This window comes from Hylobates moloch, unplaced genomic scaffold (genome assembly GCF_009828535.3).
Source record: "Hylobates moloch isolate HMO894 unplaced genomic scaffold, HMol_V3 SCAFFOLD_1, whole genome shotgun sequence".
In the NCBI taxonomy this organism is placed as follows: domain Eukaryota; kingdom Metazoa; phylum Chordata; class Mammalia; order Primates; family Hylobatidae; genus Hylobates; species Hylobates moloch.
Window position 1 is genome coordinate 213,133,237 of NW_026652276.1, and position 14,815 is coordinate 213,148,051.

At 47.8% G+C, this 14,815-nt stretch overlaps 1 protein-coding gene across 3 annotated transcripts in view; it reads right to left on the reverse strand.

Moving 5' to 3' along the window:
* Positions 1-14,815, reverse strand: part of PLXNA4 (plexin A4) — a 527,428-nt gene that overhangs the window by 65,948 nt on the left and 446,665 nt on the right. For all 3 annotated transcript variants that reach the window (XM_058426822.1, XM_032761769.2, XM_058426826.1), the window contains exons 11-14: positions 13,947-14,043; positions 13,270-13,460; positions 8,793-8,944; positions 4,381-4,498 (exon numbers count right to left, since the gene is read on the reverse strand). In XM_058426822.1, the coding sequence (XP_058282805.1) occupies positions 4,381-4,498; positions 8,793-8,944; positions 13,270-13,460; positions 13,947-14,043 (558 nt within the window). The remainder of the gene's footprint in view (positions 1-4,380; positions 4,499-8,792; positions 8,945-13,269; positions 13,461-13,946; positions 14,044-14,815) is intronic.

The following is a 14,815-nucleotide window of genomic DNA, read 5'->3' on the forward strand; positions in this document are numbered from 1 at the left end:
TGGTAGATGAGAAGGCCATGAGGGCTCGGAGATGCTGGAAAGTATGATAGATGGGGGTTCTGTCCCTTCTCAACCCCCTGCGGAGACTCATGGGGACCTCTGTCCCTCATTCCCACCTGGAATCCCTAGAAACTGTGTGCAAGGGATGGGAGTGGGCCTCAGTGATGCAACCCTTAAATGCAAGGGGCCAGAGAAAGAGACCGGGGTCCCTAGCACTACCTCCTTCCTAAAAGTCTTCCCAAGTGAACAGGTGGCACCAGAGCCATTCCTCAAAGATGTCCCTTAAGTAGAAAAATGACACAAATCTTTGAGCTTCAGGGACCCACTAGACCAATGCATATTTGCCTGTGGCAACCTCTGTCATCTGTCCTGACCTGCCTCTGCTTCAGTCTCTCCTCCTCACCACCCACCCTCTTCCTTCTCCCTCCTGTTCCCATCTTTTGGTGCACTAGACCTTATGCTGGGAACAGCCTCCCACCACTTCAGATCCACATGGAAAATTATATTCTATTTGTATTATACAAATCCCATCTTTCCCTCCAGCTTCTTCTAGGAAGTCTCCCTTAATACCCTAAATTCAATCACACCCCTCTCCAGGGTAGGAACAATCACACAGCCAAGACTGGACCCTTCCTGAGGGCAGATGAGACTTTCTAATGTGTAGCACACAGGCTCATTATAAGAATAAAAGCAGAGAGCTGAGTGCATTGGTACATGGGAGCTACTCAGGAAACATCCTTTCTCCTAGGTCAGGGGGCCTCAGCCCAGCTTGCATCTCAGAATTACCCAGGATCTGTAGCAATGGGTTTAATTAGTCTTGGCAGGAGGCAGGGACAGGTCCAGAGCATTTTGTTTAATGCTCACCCCGCCCCCCAGGAGACTCTCTTGTGTCTGGAGGTTTAGCACTGCCTATGCACTGTGGGGCTCCCAAAGAAAGGAAAGTCCTGGGCTTCAGCTGATCTTTGATGGAGCCTCAGGGATGGAGGCCTGGCTGCAACTGCAGAGCAGAGGCAGAGAGGCTTATAGGAAGCATCAGTTTAATGAGGCGGAGGTGACTGTAGCCCTGTCCACTGTGTCCTCCAGGGTCCCTGCCAAGGACCACAGGATGGAAAACTGCTCTGGGCAAGTGGCTGGCCAAGGCAAGTGGTTCCCAAGACTGACTGGTTTGACAAGAGGAGTAGGGCACAAAGAGGACCCACTGAGTTGTGTGATGCAGTCAGATGTCTGGAGTCCCAGTAAGTGGCGTGGGATGCAGGGCCTGTGAGTATCCACGGCTCAGGCCTGTGCATTTGCAGACCGAGGACTGGGTCCCGAGCACAGCTTTGATGAATAAGGAGGATATGGCTCGTGCAACCAAGAGAAGGAGATAGAGAGGATAAGGTGGCAGACAATGCAAAGGCTGGCAAAATAGGATTGAATGGGGAAGCAGACAGAGGAGCCTGGACAATGTCTTACAGGGAGGGGAAGCCTTGGCTCTTCTTGAGGTGGCAGCTGACATGATGGTAGATGGATTGCAACAGGTTCAGAGAGAAAAGCAAGGGAAGGATTTAAGGAGGCCGTTGTGATGGCAAAGAGAATGGGAAAAGGAAGACTCCAGGACATGGTGATGGACTGATGTCAGGAATGAAGGGACGCTGAGCCACAGCCCAGCAGGATTGTAGGCCTAGGGGATGGACCACTGATGGGAATGGGCAAGAGAGGAGGATGCACTATTTATGGGAGCTGACAGCCTGAGTGGGCCAAGTGGAGATGACGGCAGGACAGCCAGGTGCTGGTGGCCTTGATTGAGCCACAGGAGTGAGGGTCCTGACTGGGGATGCAGGGCAGAGGCAGCTAAGGTTCAAAAGAAGCATCAGCTTAGTAAGTTGGAGGTGGCTCTAGCCCTGTCCACTTTATCATTCAGGATCGCTGCCAAGAACCTCAGGATGGAAAGCTGCTCTGGGCAGTGGCTGGCCAAGGAAGTCCAGTGCTTGCGTTGGCCATGCAGCAGTTTCCTCCCATTTTACTTTGGCTGCCAGGAAATTTCAAAGCCAGATTTCTTGCCCAATTTTAGCAAATAACCTGGCGAATGTCATCCCTCCTCTCTCTCTCTCTCTCTCTCTCTCTGTCTGTCTCTATGTCTATATCATATACTATATATATATATACACACACACACACACACATATATATATATGCAGGCTTTATATACAAATATATATACATTCTCATTAGTTGTCTTAATGTCTATTGGGTTCACCTTGGAAATTCCCTCATATGCTTTCAGGAGAAGGTGGCGTGTACAAATCCTAAACAAATCAGGAAAACGACTCGTCCATGAACCCCATTATATGTGCGTGTTCTTCTCATTTTATGAATTCCCATGTGCATTCAGTGACAGCCAACTGCATCCAGAAGGGGTTTGGCCCTCGGAGAGCAGAGGTGGAGCAGATGCAGGCCCAGTCATCGTGCGGCATGACACTCAATGTTTCTCTAAGGTTTGGCCCTGACTATGTTCAAGTCTGTGTCAAGTACTTGAGCTCAGTTGCTTTCGCCTCCCCTTCTAGACTGTAGGCCTCCTGAGGGAGGTGCTGTGTTGGGTCTTATTCATCATCCGTTAACCCCCACAGCCAGAACCATCAAGTCATAAAATCCAACTCAATTAGACAAGCACTCATTAAATCATCTAGTGAGAGGCATTGTGCGAGGTGATCAATCGCTGTCAGTTGAAGAAGGAAGAAGGAGGAGGAGGAAGGCAGATGAGATAAGGAGGGAGGGAGGAAGGAAGGAAGGAAGCAAAGAAAGAGGAAGAAAGGAAGGGAAGGAGAAAGGAAGCAAGGAAGGAAGAAAGAGAGAGAGGAAGGAAGGAGAGAGAGAGGGAGGCAAGGGGGGGAAAAGGAGGAAAGAGGGAGAGAGAGAGGAAGGAGGACAATAAAAGCCCAACTCCCCATGACATATTTCAGGGCATTTGATGACCAGGCATAAAATCCATCACTTCAGGCTTCCAGCTTCCAAAAGCAGCTCAGAATCATGAGGAAATTATACCATTACAGCTGTCATTAATCTGAGAGGTTTAGTTTTTAAAATGATGGGTGTGTGCGGGAGGGAATGTGTTCATATCTCCACCATCTCCATAATCACAAGGCTGAGAGATTCCAAAAGCCTCTGTCCCCTAGAACTACTTGTCGGGCAGCCTTTGAAGGGATGAGAGGTTCCAGGCAGGAAGGAATTTAAGGACTGGGGAGAGATCCTCAGAAAGGCCATGGGATGGGGAAAGGGGTGGTAGAGTGAGAGGGAGGGGCAATGGTGTGGGTGGAGGGAAATGGATTGGGTATGCAGGTGAGAGGTGGGCGGGGGTTGATGAGGTCATGAAATAGGGATAATGGTGAGTGGGTGCTATGGTTTGAGTGCATCTTCCAAAGTCATGTCTTGAAAGCTTAATCCCCAATTTAACAGTGTGGAGATGTTGGACTTTTAAGAGGTGATTAGTTCATAAGGGCTCTGCCCTCATGAATGGATTAATGTTACTATCATAGGAACATGTTTATTATCAAAGAGTGGGTTTGTTATGAAAGGCAGTTCCACCCTCTCCCACTCTTGCTCTCTTGCACGCAGTCTCCTGACTTTTCGTTTTCTGCCACGAGGTGACGCAGCAAGAAGGCACTTGCCAGATGCAGCCCCTAGATCTTGGACTTCCCAGCCTCCAGAACAAGGAGTCAAATAAATGACTTTTCTTTATCAATTACCCAGTCTCAGGCATTCTTCTATAGCAGCAGTAAACAGACTAAGACATTGGGGTGAAGGAGAAGTGTGAGGGCGATAGGATGGCATAATGGGCCACAAGTGTGCAGGGACAGGCCAGAAAATGGAAGCAATGGTGGCAACCACAGAAATAATAAAACAAATGATACTAGAAGTCATAAAAACATTGATGTAATTTTCCACAAGATCATGGGGTTGATGCTATTATTATCCTCATTTTATAAATGAAGAAACTGAGGCAAAAACAAAATGTTGAGCAACTTGCCCACGCTCACCCAGTTAGCAAGTGGAAGAGCCAGGTATCAAATCCCAGGAGTTGCCTTGTGAAGTCCAAGCGCTTGCCTACCTACCATGCCACACTGCCATGCACCCACATGGGGACTCTGGGCCCTGAGAGCTAAAGCAACTTACCTGAAACCACACAGCCAGGCACAGAAAAGTCTGGATTTGAATCCAGGTCTTCCAGATTTCAAAGGCTGTGCTCTCACTCACTATAAGACAGGAGTCTCATGAACTGAGGGAGGTTGCAGGGTGGGCCCTTGCCCTGGGTTTGCCCACAGAGCTCTAGAGGGGCCCAGCAATCATGGTAATGAGCTCTGTGGCCTGCACCCAGCCAGATCACTGCTGGCCAAGACTCACCATGAAGTAATAGAGCTGCGAGGACCGGGCCATGAATTCAGGCCGACACACAGCCACACAGATCTCCACGAAGCCTGCATGCTGGCTGGGCTTGGCCTCCCCCATCTCACATACGATCCTGCAGGGAGGATAGGAGAAATCCCATGGGTCACAGGACTTCCAGCCAAGACCCTGCACCCCACAGCACCTACCCAGGTCCCTTTCTCCACAGTAGGATCTCAGGGATGGCCAGGTAGGGGAGGAAGGAGAAGATATCCTAATTCCTCCTAGCAGGGGCTTCTCCTTAATTGTTAGGCAATGAGGAAACTTGACCTATGGGATCTCCTTTGAAGGAGCCTAGAAGAGGGTCCCTGTGTTCTGACCCTAGATGTTCAGTCCCTAATTCATGATTATCTACTCAGTTGTCAACTAGACTAGAGGGCATATTCTAGCCAAAACCCTTAGGGAATAGGGCTGGCAGAGTCCAGAGAGGCAAAGCCACTTACCCAAGGGCTGCGGCAAGTCAAACCAGAACTTGGAACAGACCTAAGGTTTTCTGGTCCCCACCTGGGAGCTTTCTGCTCCCAATGATTGGGCTGCCTCAGTGAAGTGCTTTTGCTTCCCAGCCAGCCTCCAGGCTGGGTGAGGGAATAATTGAGAGTGTGTGTGTGTTTACGCGTGTGTGAACTTTTTCCTTTCTAAAAATTTTTATTGCTTTGATTACAAAATTTGTTTATACCCTTTGAAAATAATCAGTCAAACAGTACAGAGTATGGCAGTAAAAAGTGAGTGTCCCATTCCTCTTAAAACTTAAAACTATATATATACTTAAAACTTAAGTGTGTGTGTGTATATATATATATATATATCTTTGCAGACATAATATATAAATATATATGTGTATATAGATCTATGTATATATGTATATGTATTCTTCATTTTACAAATGAAGAAACTGGGGCAAAGAAAAGTTAGGCAACTTGCCCAATACATATATTTGCATACATATACACATATATACATACACACATATGTATATTTATAGTTGTATTTCATATGCAGGCACACATGAACATAAATGTGTTTTTACATATATACAATTACACTTATAAACATACATGTGTAAAGAAAGATATATGTGTTTTTTAAAATAAAAGCAAAACATAACATATCCACTGCTATAAACACTTCTGCTTTTTGCTCAGCACAATAGCATGGACCTTCCTTCCTGTCTCTGTAGACATGGCTCGACTTTTTTCTTTTTAGCAGCCTCACGGTATCTCATCTGATGATTACACTATCATTTACACAACCATCTTCCTATTGATGAAAATTTAGTTGTCCTGATTTTTCTGCTACTCCAAATAATTCTGCAAAATGAACCAACTGACACACACATCCTTAGGCACTGTATAGTAGGACAGATTTCTAAGGAAGGAACCTGTTGGGTCAGTTTGTATATTTAATATTTGGCAGGTAAAGCCAAATAATGTTCCAAGAAATCTGGACCATGCACTTCTATCGATGGCCTGTTCTTTTGCCAACACCAGATATGAACAATCCTTTTGAGGTTTTTCCAATATAATAGGGGGAAAAATCTCATTTTTATTTTGCAAATTACAGGTGAGGTTTCATAAATTTTCACATGGGTGTGTTTTTAAGATCTCGTATAGCCTTTCCTTTGACTTTTCTCTTGAAGCCCTCTTTCTTGCTGATAGATTGTCTGAATTAGGAGTATTAACTTTTGTCTGTTATAAATATTGCAATGATTTTCTCCTCGCTTGTCATCTTTCAACTGTGGTTCCAAAGTCTTTTGCCACACTAAAGTTTAAAAGTATCTGTGTGGTTAAGTCGGTTCTTTTACTTTATGGCTTCTATGTTTTATGTTTCTCTTAGAAACAACTTTTGAGTAAGGTTCCTGAACAAATAATACCTTTCTATCCAGATCACACAATTAGTGCACGTTTGGTGTTTAAAAAAAAATAGAAAGTACATAAAAGCACTTGTCATACTGACACCCCCCCCCCAGTTGCACCATTCAGAATGTAATTTTCCATAAGACAACGGGGTAGATGCCATTATTATCCTCATTTTATAAATGAAGAAACTGAGGCAAATAAAATGTTGAGCAACTTGCTTACATTCACCCACTAAGTAAGTGGCAGAGCCAGGGCTCCAGTCCCAGGAATCTCCTTGTGAAGTCCAAGCTCTTGCCTACCTACCATGCCACGCTGCCTTGCACCCACGTGTAATATCCAGTGTCAACATTTTGGTGTTTCTGTGGCCAGTCTTGCTTTTCTTTTACAAAATTGATTCGAAACTCTATATTATGCTTTGTAACCTGTGTTCCAAGAACCTGTGTTCTCACTTAATATACCTTGAGTATATGGCTGGTCATGATTCTTCTATAATATCAGATTTAATGGCTGTGTAGTTTTCTTTCCTGTGCTTATACAATAATTTATTGAATTGATGAATTCCCTATTTTTACACATGTAAATCACTTCTGAGTTTTTACTATTATAAATAAGGCTGAAATAAACATTCTTGAAAATAAATATTTGTGAATTCTGGTTATTTAGGGAAAGTTCTAGAAGTGTGATGGCCAGGCTAAAGGCTTTTGACCCACATTTCCAAATTTCCTTCTAGAAAGTTTGTCCCAATTTCCCCTTGCACAATGAGTGAAGGAGTCAGCTACTTCTCATGCCTCTCTCCTGCACCGGGCATTGACTTTCACAAACCACTCCCTATTGTTTTAATTTGCATTTAATTGATTACTACTGCTGTTAAACATTTATTTTTCGTATGACTTTTGGTTCTTTTTTATCTCATAAATTGTACGTTCATGCTGTTTGATCATTTTGTGATCTTTGCCTTTTATTTATAAAAGCTCTTTACATATTAAGAAAAAGTATTTATTAACTGTAATAGGGTGTAACCATACTCCCAGTTTATCATTCACATTTTTATTTTGCTTGCAATGATTTTTGATGCACAAGTTTTAAGGTTTTATGTACCCAAATCCCCTAATCTTTTTCTTTATAATTTCCTCTGTTGCAGTTATACTTTGTACAAGTTCCCCTTCTTGAAATCGAATAAATTTCCACCTGCATTTTCTTCTAATCCTTTCACAGTTTCATTTTTAAAACTTAACTCCTTAATCCATCTGGAATTTATTTTGGTGTGTAATGTGGAATAAGGATCTGCTATTGTACTTTTTCCAGGGAGTTAACTGCATCAATTATTGAATGATCTTTCCTTGGGTGATTTGAAATATCACCTCTATTACATACTAAATTTGTATGCATGAGCATTCTTTTTCTGGGTCCTCTATCTTACTTTACTGATCTAACTGGTATCACAATATTTTAATCATGTGGCTTCATAATAATACTTTTGATATCTGGCTATGTAAATCTAAAGTAGGATATTTTAAAATTCTCCAAATCACAATATATTAGCAGTGGCCTAGTTTGGTTTCATTCTAGAAAGGTGTCAGAAAGTTGAAAGAGCTATAGAAAGATCTTTTGGTAACTAAGTGGTGACGGACCAGAGAGGTGAGTCCTACCAAGACTGGATCCTTAAACCATCTGATCTGCTATGAGCATCTTGGGGAGACCTCATGGAAATCAGGAGGAATTGAGGATGGCGGTACTGATGGTTCAGAATCAGTAAACCTAGGCAAGACCCAGCAAGCAGAAATGGAAACTGCACTCACATACCTAGGGGAAGCCTTGCGAAGAGTTAATAACTTGTGCATACAGCACAAGTGACAAGATTTCACTCCAGGAGGTGCAACAAAGATGGTATGGAATATAGATTCTATGATGCTGGTAAACATTTCATAGTTGTGTTTGCTGGGCTGGAAAATGGTGCTTACTTATTTACAAGGCCATGCATGATTCACGAACCTGCTCTACTAGGTGGGTTATAGGTCAAGGTCTTTTGCTGAATGACCCATTCAGTGGGCCAGCAGACTTTCAAAGAGAAAAATAATCTAAGGCACCCACAAGCCTGAGAGTGGGTGTGAATTTCATTGTCAGTCTCCATAGAGAGTAGCGCAGGATCAGTGCTGGGGGGGATGTGAGCGGGAAGTTGAGGACAGCAGAAGAAATTGGACTTACACTTCTCTCGCAGATTTTCATTTTGTTTTGTCTCCCCTCCATGTGGCCTTATACCCCAAGTAGGTAACAGTCACCTTTCTCTCCCAGCTATTTCTCCTTTCCCTCTCTACACTTTCCCCAATATGGCAGCTAGCTAGCTGAGTAGGCAAGGAGTTGTGGGAGTCTGCCCTCCAACTCTAGAATATTAGGGTGGTTCTCCTTTTCCCCCACAACAGGCTCTGAGAGCACCTAGTTGCTGACTAGGACGTCCCTAATACTAACCCGTCTTCCCTCCCCTGTTCCTCCTGCGTTGTGTGCAGCTTCACTTACTGTTCTGCAGGGATGTAACCATCCACCAAAGGGCTGCACTCCACGCCAGCAACCTTGACATGGGAGGCGATGTCGCGAAATTCCAGGCCCAGGTTCTCCCCTCGGATAGTGACCTTGGTGCCCCCTTCCCGGGGGCCTGTCACTGGGATTATCTGGAGGGAGGAAGAGAAATAATTAGACAAACATCAAGATACTGCCACTCACTTGTGGATGAGGCAAGGAGAGGCTACTGGCTCTTGTCTCATTTGCCCCAGAGTCCCTGAGTGGCTCGAAGGCCCCAAGGGCACCCAAAGCCTGCGGTAATCAATGGGTAGTAGCTTCTAAGAAAGCAGTCCGTGTTTGTGTGTGTCACTAGGAGCAGTATGCAAATCCCATGGTACATCTTTCCATTTCTTTTTTTTCTTTTTTTTTTTTTTTGAGACGGAGTCTCACTCTGTCACCCAGGCTGGAGTGCAGTGGCCTGATCTCGGCTTACTGCAAGCTCCGCCTCCCGGGTTCACGCCATTCTCCTGCCTCAGCAGCCCGAGTAGCTGGGACTACAGGTGCCCGCCACCACGCCCGGCTAATTTTTTGTATTTTTTAGTAGAGACGGGGTTTCACCATGTTAGCCAGGATGGCCTCGATCTTCTGACCTCGTGATCTGCCTGCCTCAGCCTCCCAAAGTGCTGGGATTACAAGCATGAGACACCACGCCCGGCCCATCTTTCCATTTCATAGAAGAGATGAGAGGATGGAACATGACCAGCAATGCTACTGGGTGATTCATAGAAAATTGGGATTCATGCCTTCTAGCATTTGCTTGTGTTGGTTCTACTCTCAAGGAAAATAAAAACCCCTCCTATCCACCCAGAGCCCTCTACACCTATGTGACCCTACCCACCTCTCAAGATCCTTCTCAAATGACACTGCCCCATAACCCTGTGTTCTTCCTCTCTCTCCACTTAAATTCCAAGGTACCTTCTTTGTGCCACTTACCTGGCAACAATTCTTTGTGCCTGTTCCTCATCCTTCCCACTCCCAGCCCCCTCCTCCTCTGATCCTGAGTCTCTGACAGCAGGTCTGTCTCACTCCTTGTAGGCTTTTCAGTAAAGTACCATCTTAATGTCTTGCATTGTCACTGTAATAAAACCTACAACTGTCCGAACATCTTTCCGGAATTATTATGAGCATTTGTCACAACTCCTTTGCCTTTGTTGTTTGGCCTGGTACCACATAGATTTAAGTTTAATTTAAATTTTACCCTCGTACACAGGTCAAAGTGTACTGGCTTTCCCTCCTAAATCAGTGTCAAAAAACCCGTGATTAAAATGTGAGGACTCAACATCCAAGTGCCTGCTTTGAGGTGAGGGCTGTACAGTTAACACAATCTCATCGCAGTGTTTCATGGGCCGGAGAAGGGCATGCTTCCATTCCTGGTGCCTATGAGCACCAGCACCTGGACCTTAGCCAATGCCAGCAGGATTAGAATGGAAGGAGCCCAGAGATTCCATCTCTATCCCTTTTCAGCATATCCAACTCTTCTCAACCCTGCAGGACTACAAGTGGGAATTCCATCCTGGGGTGAGGGTGAAAGATGGGGGAAGCAGAAGAAATTAGGCTGTGCTGCCCTCCCCACCAAGTGGCAGCTTCTCCAGGTGAGATGGCTTACCTGCCACAGTAAAGCTACCTCCCACCTCCTACACATCCCCGTGAGGATGGGTGTGATTGTGAGTGAGCGTGGGCAGGGGTGTGAGCCTGTGCATAAGTGTATTCCCATTGCAGTGGAAAAACAGCTTCCCTGAAGACACAGGCCCATTTCTATGAGAGGGAGGTGGACAGATGTGGGGGAGGTCAGAGGGAGAGTCTGTGCTGTTCTAAATGCCCGCCTAGCCAGTCCCCAAAGTGCCAGTGGCACCTGACAGCAGTGTCCCCATGATATTCTAGCCCTGGCTTGTCATACTGAAAAAGGAGTTTTATCTCTGGCCCACTCCTTCGTTCCCCAGGTTCCCCTAGGGCCAACACCAGTATGGAGGCAGTAAATAGCCTTTGTCACAGGGAGATTTGTTTAATTTGCCATCTCCTTCCTGTGATTTTCTTGGACGTAGGCCAAGAAGAAAGCAAGTCCCACTCATGGCACCAGACACACTGCCATGCGCAGAGCCCCCTGGGTTGGTTTATTGTTGAGGGCTCCGGGAGGAGCCGTTCCACAGAGAAGGTGTGAGGGTGAGGGGTGGGGACTGGGAAGGGAGGACATGGGCCCAGGCGTGGGGTCGGGGCAGTGGGGAGAGGAGAGGTCCACCTGTCCTCCTATTCCAGATCATTCTGTAGGTTAATTCTGCAAATATTTCCTCCAAGTCTGAGAATCACTGTTTAGATTCCTACCATGCAAAAGACTGAAGTGGGGACTGAGAGAAACTCTCAGAGCCTGTACAGCCAGGAATGTGGAGGATAAAGGGTCTGAAGCACGGGGTACATGTTGAGGGCCACTCCAAGGGGCTGCTTTGCTGGGTGAGGCTGTTCACCCACAAAAGCCAAGAAGCTTCTTGCTTTCACACATCCCTGGTGCACGTGCACGATTTGTGAGTGGGGGTGTGAAGTCTCACCATTGTAGTGGAGGAGAACAATAACCTAGGAGAACATTACTCAGGAGATCTGGGATTCAGGACCACGTTACTGACACTTTGGTTAGAGTATGTGTGCCTCTCTGAGCATTAGGCTCTGTCTGGAAGAGAATAATAACCTGATGATAACCCTGGCCTGGGAGACATTATGGGTTTGAATTGTGCTTCCATCAAAGTCACAGGGTGAAGTCCTAATCCCAGTCTGCAGAATGTGTCCTTATTTGAAGACAGGGTCTTCACAGAGGCAATCAAATTAGAAGGAGACTATTAGGATGGGCTTTTGTACAATACGATCTAATGAAAAAGAGAAATTTGGCCACAGAGGAATGTACAGAGAGAAAATGATGGGAAGCCACACAGGGAGAAGATGGTCATCTCCAAGTCAAGGAGAGAGACGGGGAACAGACGCTTCCCTCACAGCCCTCAGGAGGAACCGATTCTGCCAACACCTTGACCTTGACCATCTACCTCCTGAACTTCAGGATGATCCATTTCTGTCGTGCAAGCTGCCTAGTCTGCAGTATCTTGTGACGGCAGCCCTGGGAACCTAAAAGAACAGGTGGTTGTTTGGACTGACAAGGTAAGGGGTGTAAACGTGTGGTGCAACTATTAGGCATCACACAAATATATGGCCTATGACTGTGCCTGCCACTGTTAAGTGATTGTATACTGTGTGCATTTGTGAAACTGTGCACAAAGCCCGGTACCAGTTCATCCTCACTGTTCACTGAGGCAGAGACTGAGTCTCTGTCTTCTCTCCTTCTCCCTCTTCCTGCTGCTTCATAATCCTGACCAGCATCCACAATGGTAAAGAGGTATTGAGCACCTACGGCGTGCTCAGCCCTGAGCTGGAGGCACAGATGCCATGGTGCCACAGATGCCATGGTGCCACAGATGACATGGTGCCATGGGGGAGGAGCATGTGGAGAGAGAGATGCAGCCCTCTTTTTTATTTGAAGAGGGAGCAAGGGACTCCAGCCTTGCTGGAAGAGTGCAGGAGTGGGAGGAGAAGAGACAGGACTACTTAAATGAACTCCAGGGGCAGTGATTTCCTTGGCTTAGACATCCCTGGGAATGATTTTACCAGTGACAATGAGTGAGGAGGAGGCTGGTGAGATCCCCACGCACTGGGCCCGGAGCGAGGTACCTTGCCTGTAGGCGCGCGTGAAATCCTTCCAACTCCCATGTAAGAGGGATGCTCAGGCCCACCGCACATGTGAGGAAGGTGAGGTGTGGAGATAGTGGTGATTTAGCCCCAAGGTACTCAGCAAACAGCTGGTGGAGCCTGGATTCAAACCCTGTTCTCTGGGACCCAGTGTCTGCATGTTTAGCTCTTCCCCGTGTTCCTCTCCTGGGTCTTCGCTCCATGGCCTGTGTCCCTTTGGTCCCCCTAAACTGTGCTCCATCTTACAGCTCAGGGCTTGCTTTGGGGGAGTTCAAAGGCCTCTCTGTTGTGACCTTCTTTACCTCCCAGAGCCAGGCTGTGCCCCAACGCCCATGCAACCTCCAATCACGGGCTGACACTTGGTGAGGGTTCCACTGGTGGAACTTCAGGCCTTGCCACTGAGGCTCTTACAGACAAAGGAAGGGGCTGGCGAGGACTGAGTCCTTTTTGACACAGCTCCTCGGAGACTCCAACAGGACAGTTGAGCCCCTTGTTGAGGACAGTCGAGCCCCAACAAGAGTCTCTGATCCAAGCCTAAGCTTCTGGGGAAGCCGTGAAGGAAAACTAGGGCACCACCCAGCCAGGAGGAGCAACCAAGTCCATCTGGTGACCACTGGGTGACCGACACCACGGCTGGGCAGAGTTTCCACAGGGTGTGGCACAGCAGCCTGGAGCCTGCCCATTTGGAGCAGGAGGCCTGACCCGGGCTTACCTCTGTGATACGGGGGTTCGTGCACTTGCTGTTGGCACCAGACAGCTCCAGCCACCGGCTCTCCTGGGCAGGGCAGTGCTGGCGCAGGGTGCACTGGCCCGGGCCCTGGCACCAGCCACATGCGAAGTCTGGGTCAGCCTTGAGGCACAGCCCGCAGCTCTCGCGCATGGCTCCACACTTGTAGAGGTGAACTGCAGAGGGGAAGGGCAACGGCAAGGGGTGCTTGGGAATGGCGGTGGGGACAGGAGGGGCCCAGAGAGAGACAAAGAGTGCAGTCCCAGCCTGGGGTGATGGGGCACAAAGGCAGCTTTGCCCCCTTAGCCATTCTGATGCAAAAAAGAACCTGAAAGGAAGTCCAGGCCTGTGCAGAGGGACTGAAATGGGAAGCTCTGGGGGTCTCCGTTCACTCAGCACTCAGCAGCCCTTCCCAGGAAGTCCTCTGCACGCCACCTCCTACCAGAAGCCCCCAGCCCAGGTCAAGCTATACAGAGCCCATGCTCAAGAAGTAACTGAGAAGCACAGATGGTGGAGAGGCTGTGAAGGAGGGGCTCAGAGGGAGAGGGACAGCCACTAGGAGGCGGGGGCAGAATGACACCTGCGAGAATGCAGGGCAGCTCCTTCCCCCTCTACCCCATCCCTTCCCCTCCCTCCCCTACCAGGCCCCAGCCCTTCCACACCTTTATTCTGAGCTGGGTTGTCAATGTTGAAGTGCCCATTCCACACGACTGTCAACTCCACGGGCAGGTTGTTGATCTCCATGCCTTCATAGGAATACTGCATGCAGCCAGGTCGGGGAGGAGGAAAGAAGAAAGAGGGGTCACAGAGAGTTCTAGAGAGGGCCCCAATGATCAGCCTAGGGCCGTTAAGAGCTCACGGGCTAAGGACTGGCCAAGACTGTGCCTGTGTGCATGTGTCTACCTGTGTGCACGTGTCTACCTGTGTGCACACAAGTACGTGCAGGCACCTATGTGTACAGGCAGGGAAGTGTATATCAGAGGGGGTGGAAAATAACACAGGGGTGGGCCAGGCCTCCAAGCATGCCCCTGTGGATGCCGGCTCAAGGAGCAGATGGGAGCAAGCCACCAGGTCATCTCCTGTGGGCCTCAGGCAGGAGGCCTGCTCCCAACCCCTGGGCTTTCCTGAGAGGTAAAACCGAGGGAGGAGTCCACTTCCTCCCTGGCTGCCCAGGAAAACCCTGGTCCCTAGGCCCTCCCGAGTCTGCAATTAGATTGGGGAACTCTAATTTCCAGGAAATGTCCAGGGTAGGTGGATGTTTTACCAAAGACCTGGGGAGGGGTAATCACTTCCCAGGCAGGGCAGTGTTTGCAGAGACTAAGAAATGAAGGAGCTACACCCTAGGGGGATGAGAGGCTGGGGGCTAAGAGAGAAGAGGACTAGATGGGAGCTTGTTGGTGAGGGAGGAAATCCTGAGGACCTTGGAGGACAAATCTGGGAATCTGGGCCTGGATGCTGCTGACAGTCACCAGCTCAAAGCCAGGCTCATGCCCAGATTCCTGTTGTACTCCTGTCCTCGGAGGGCTCCTCA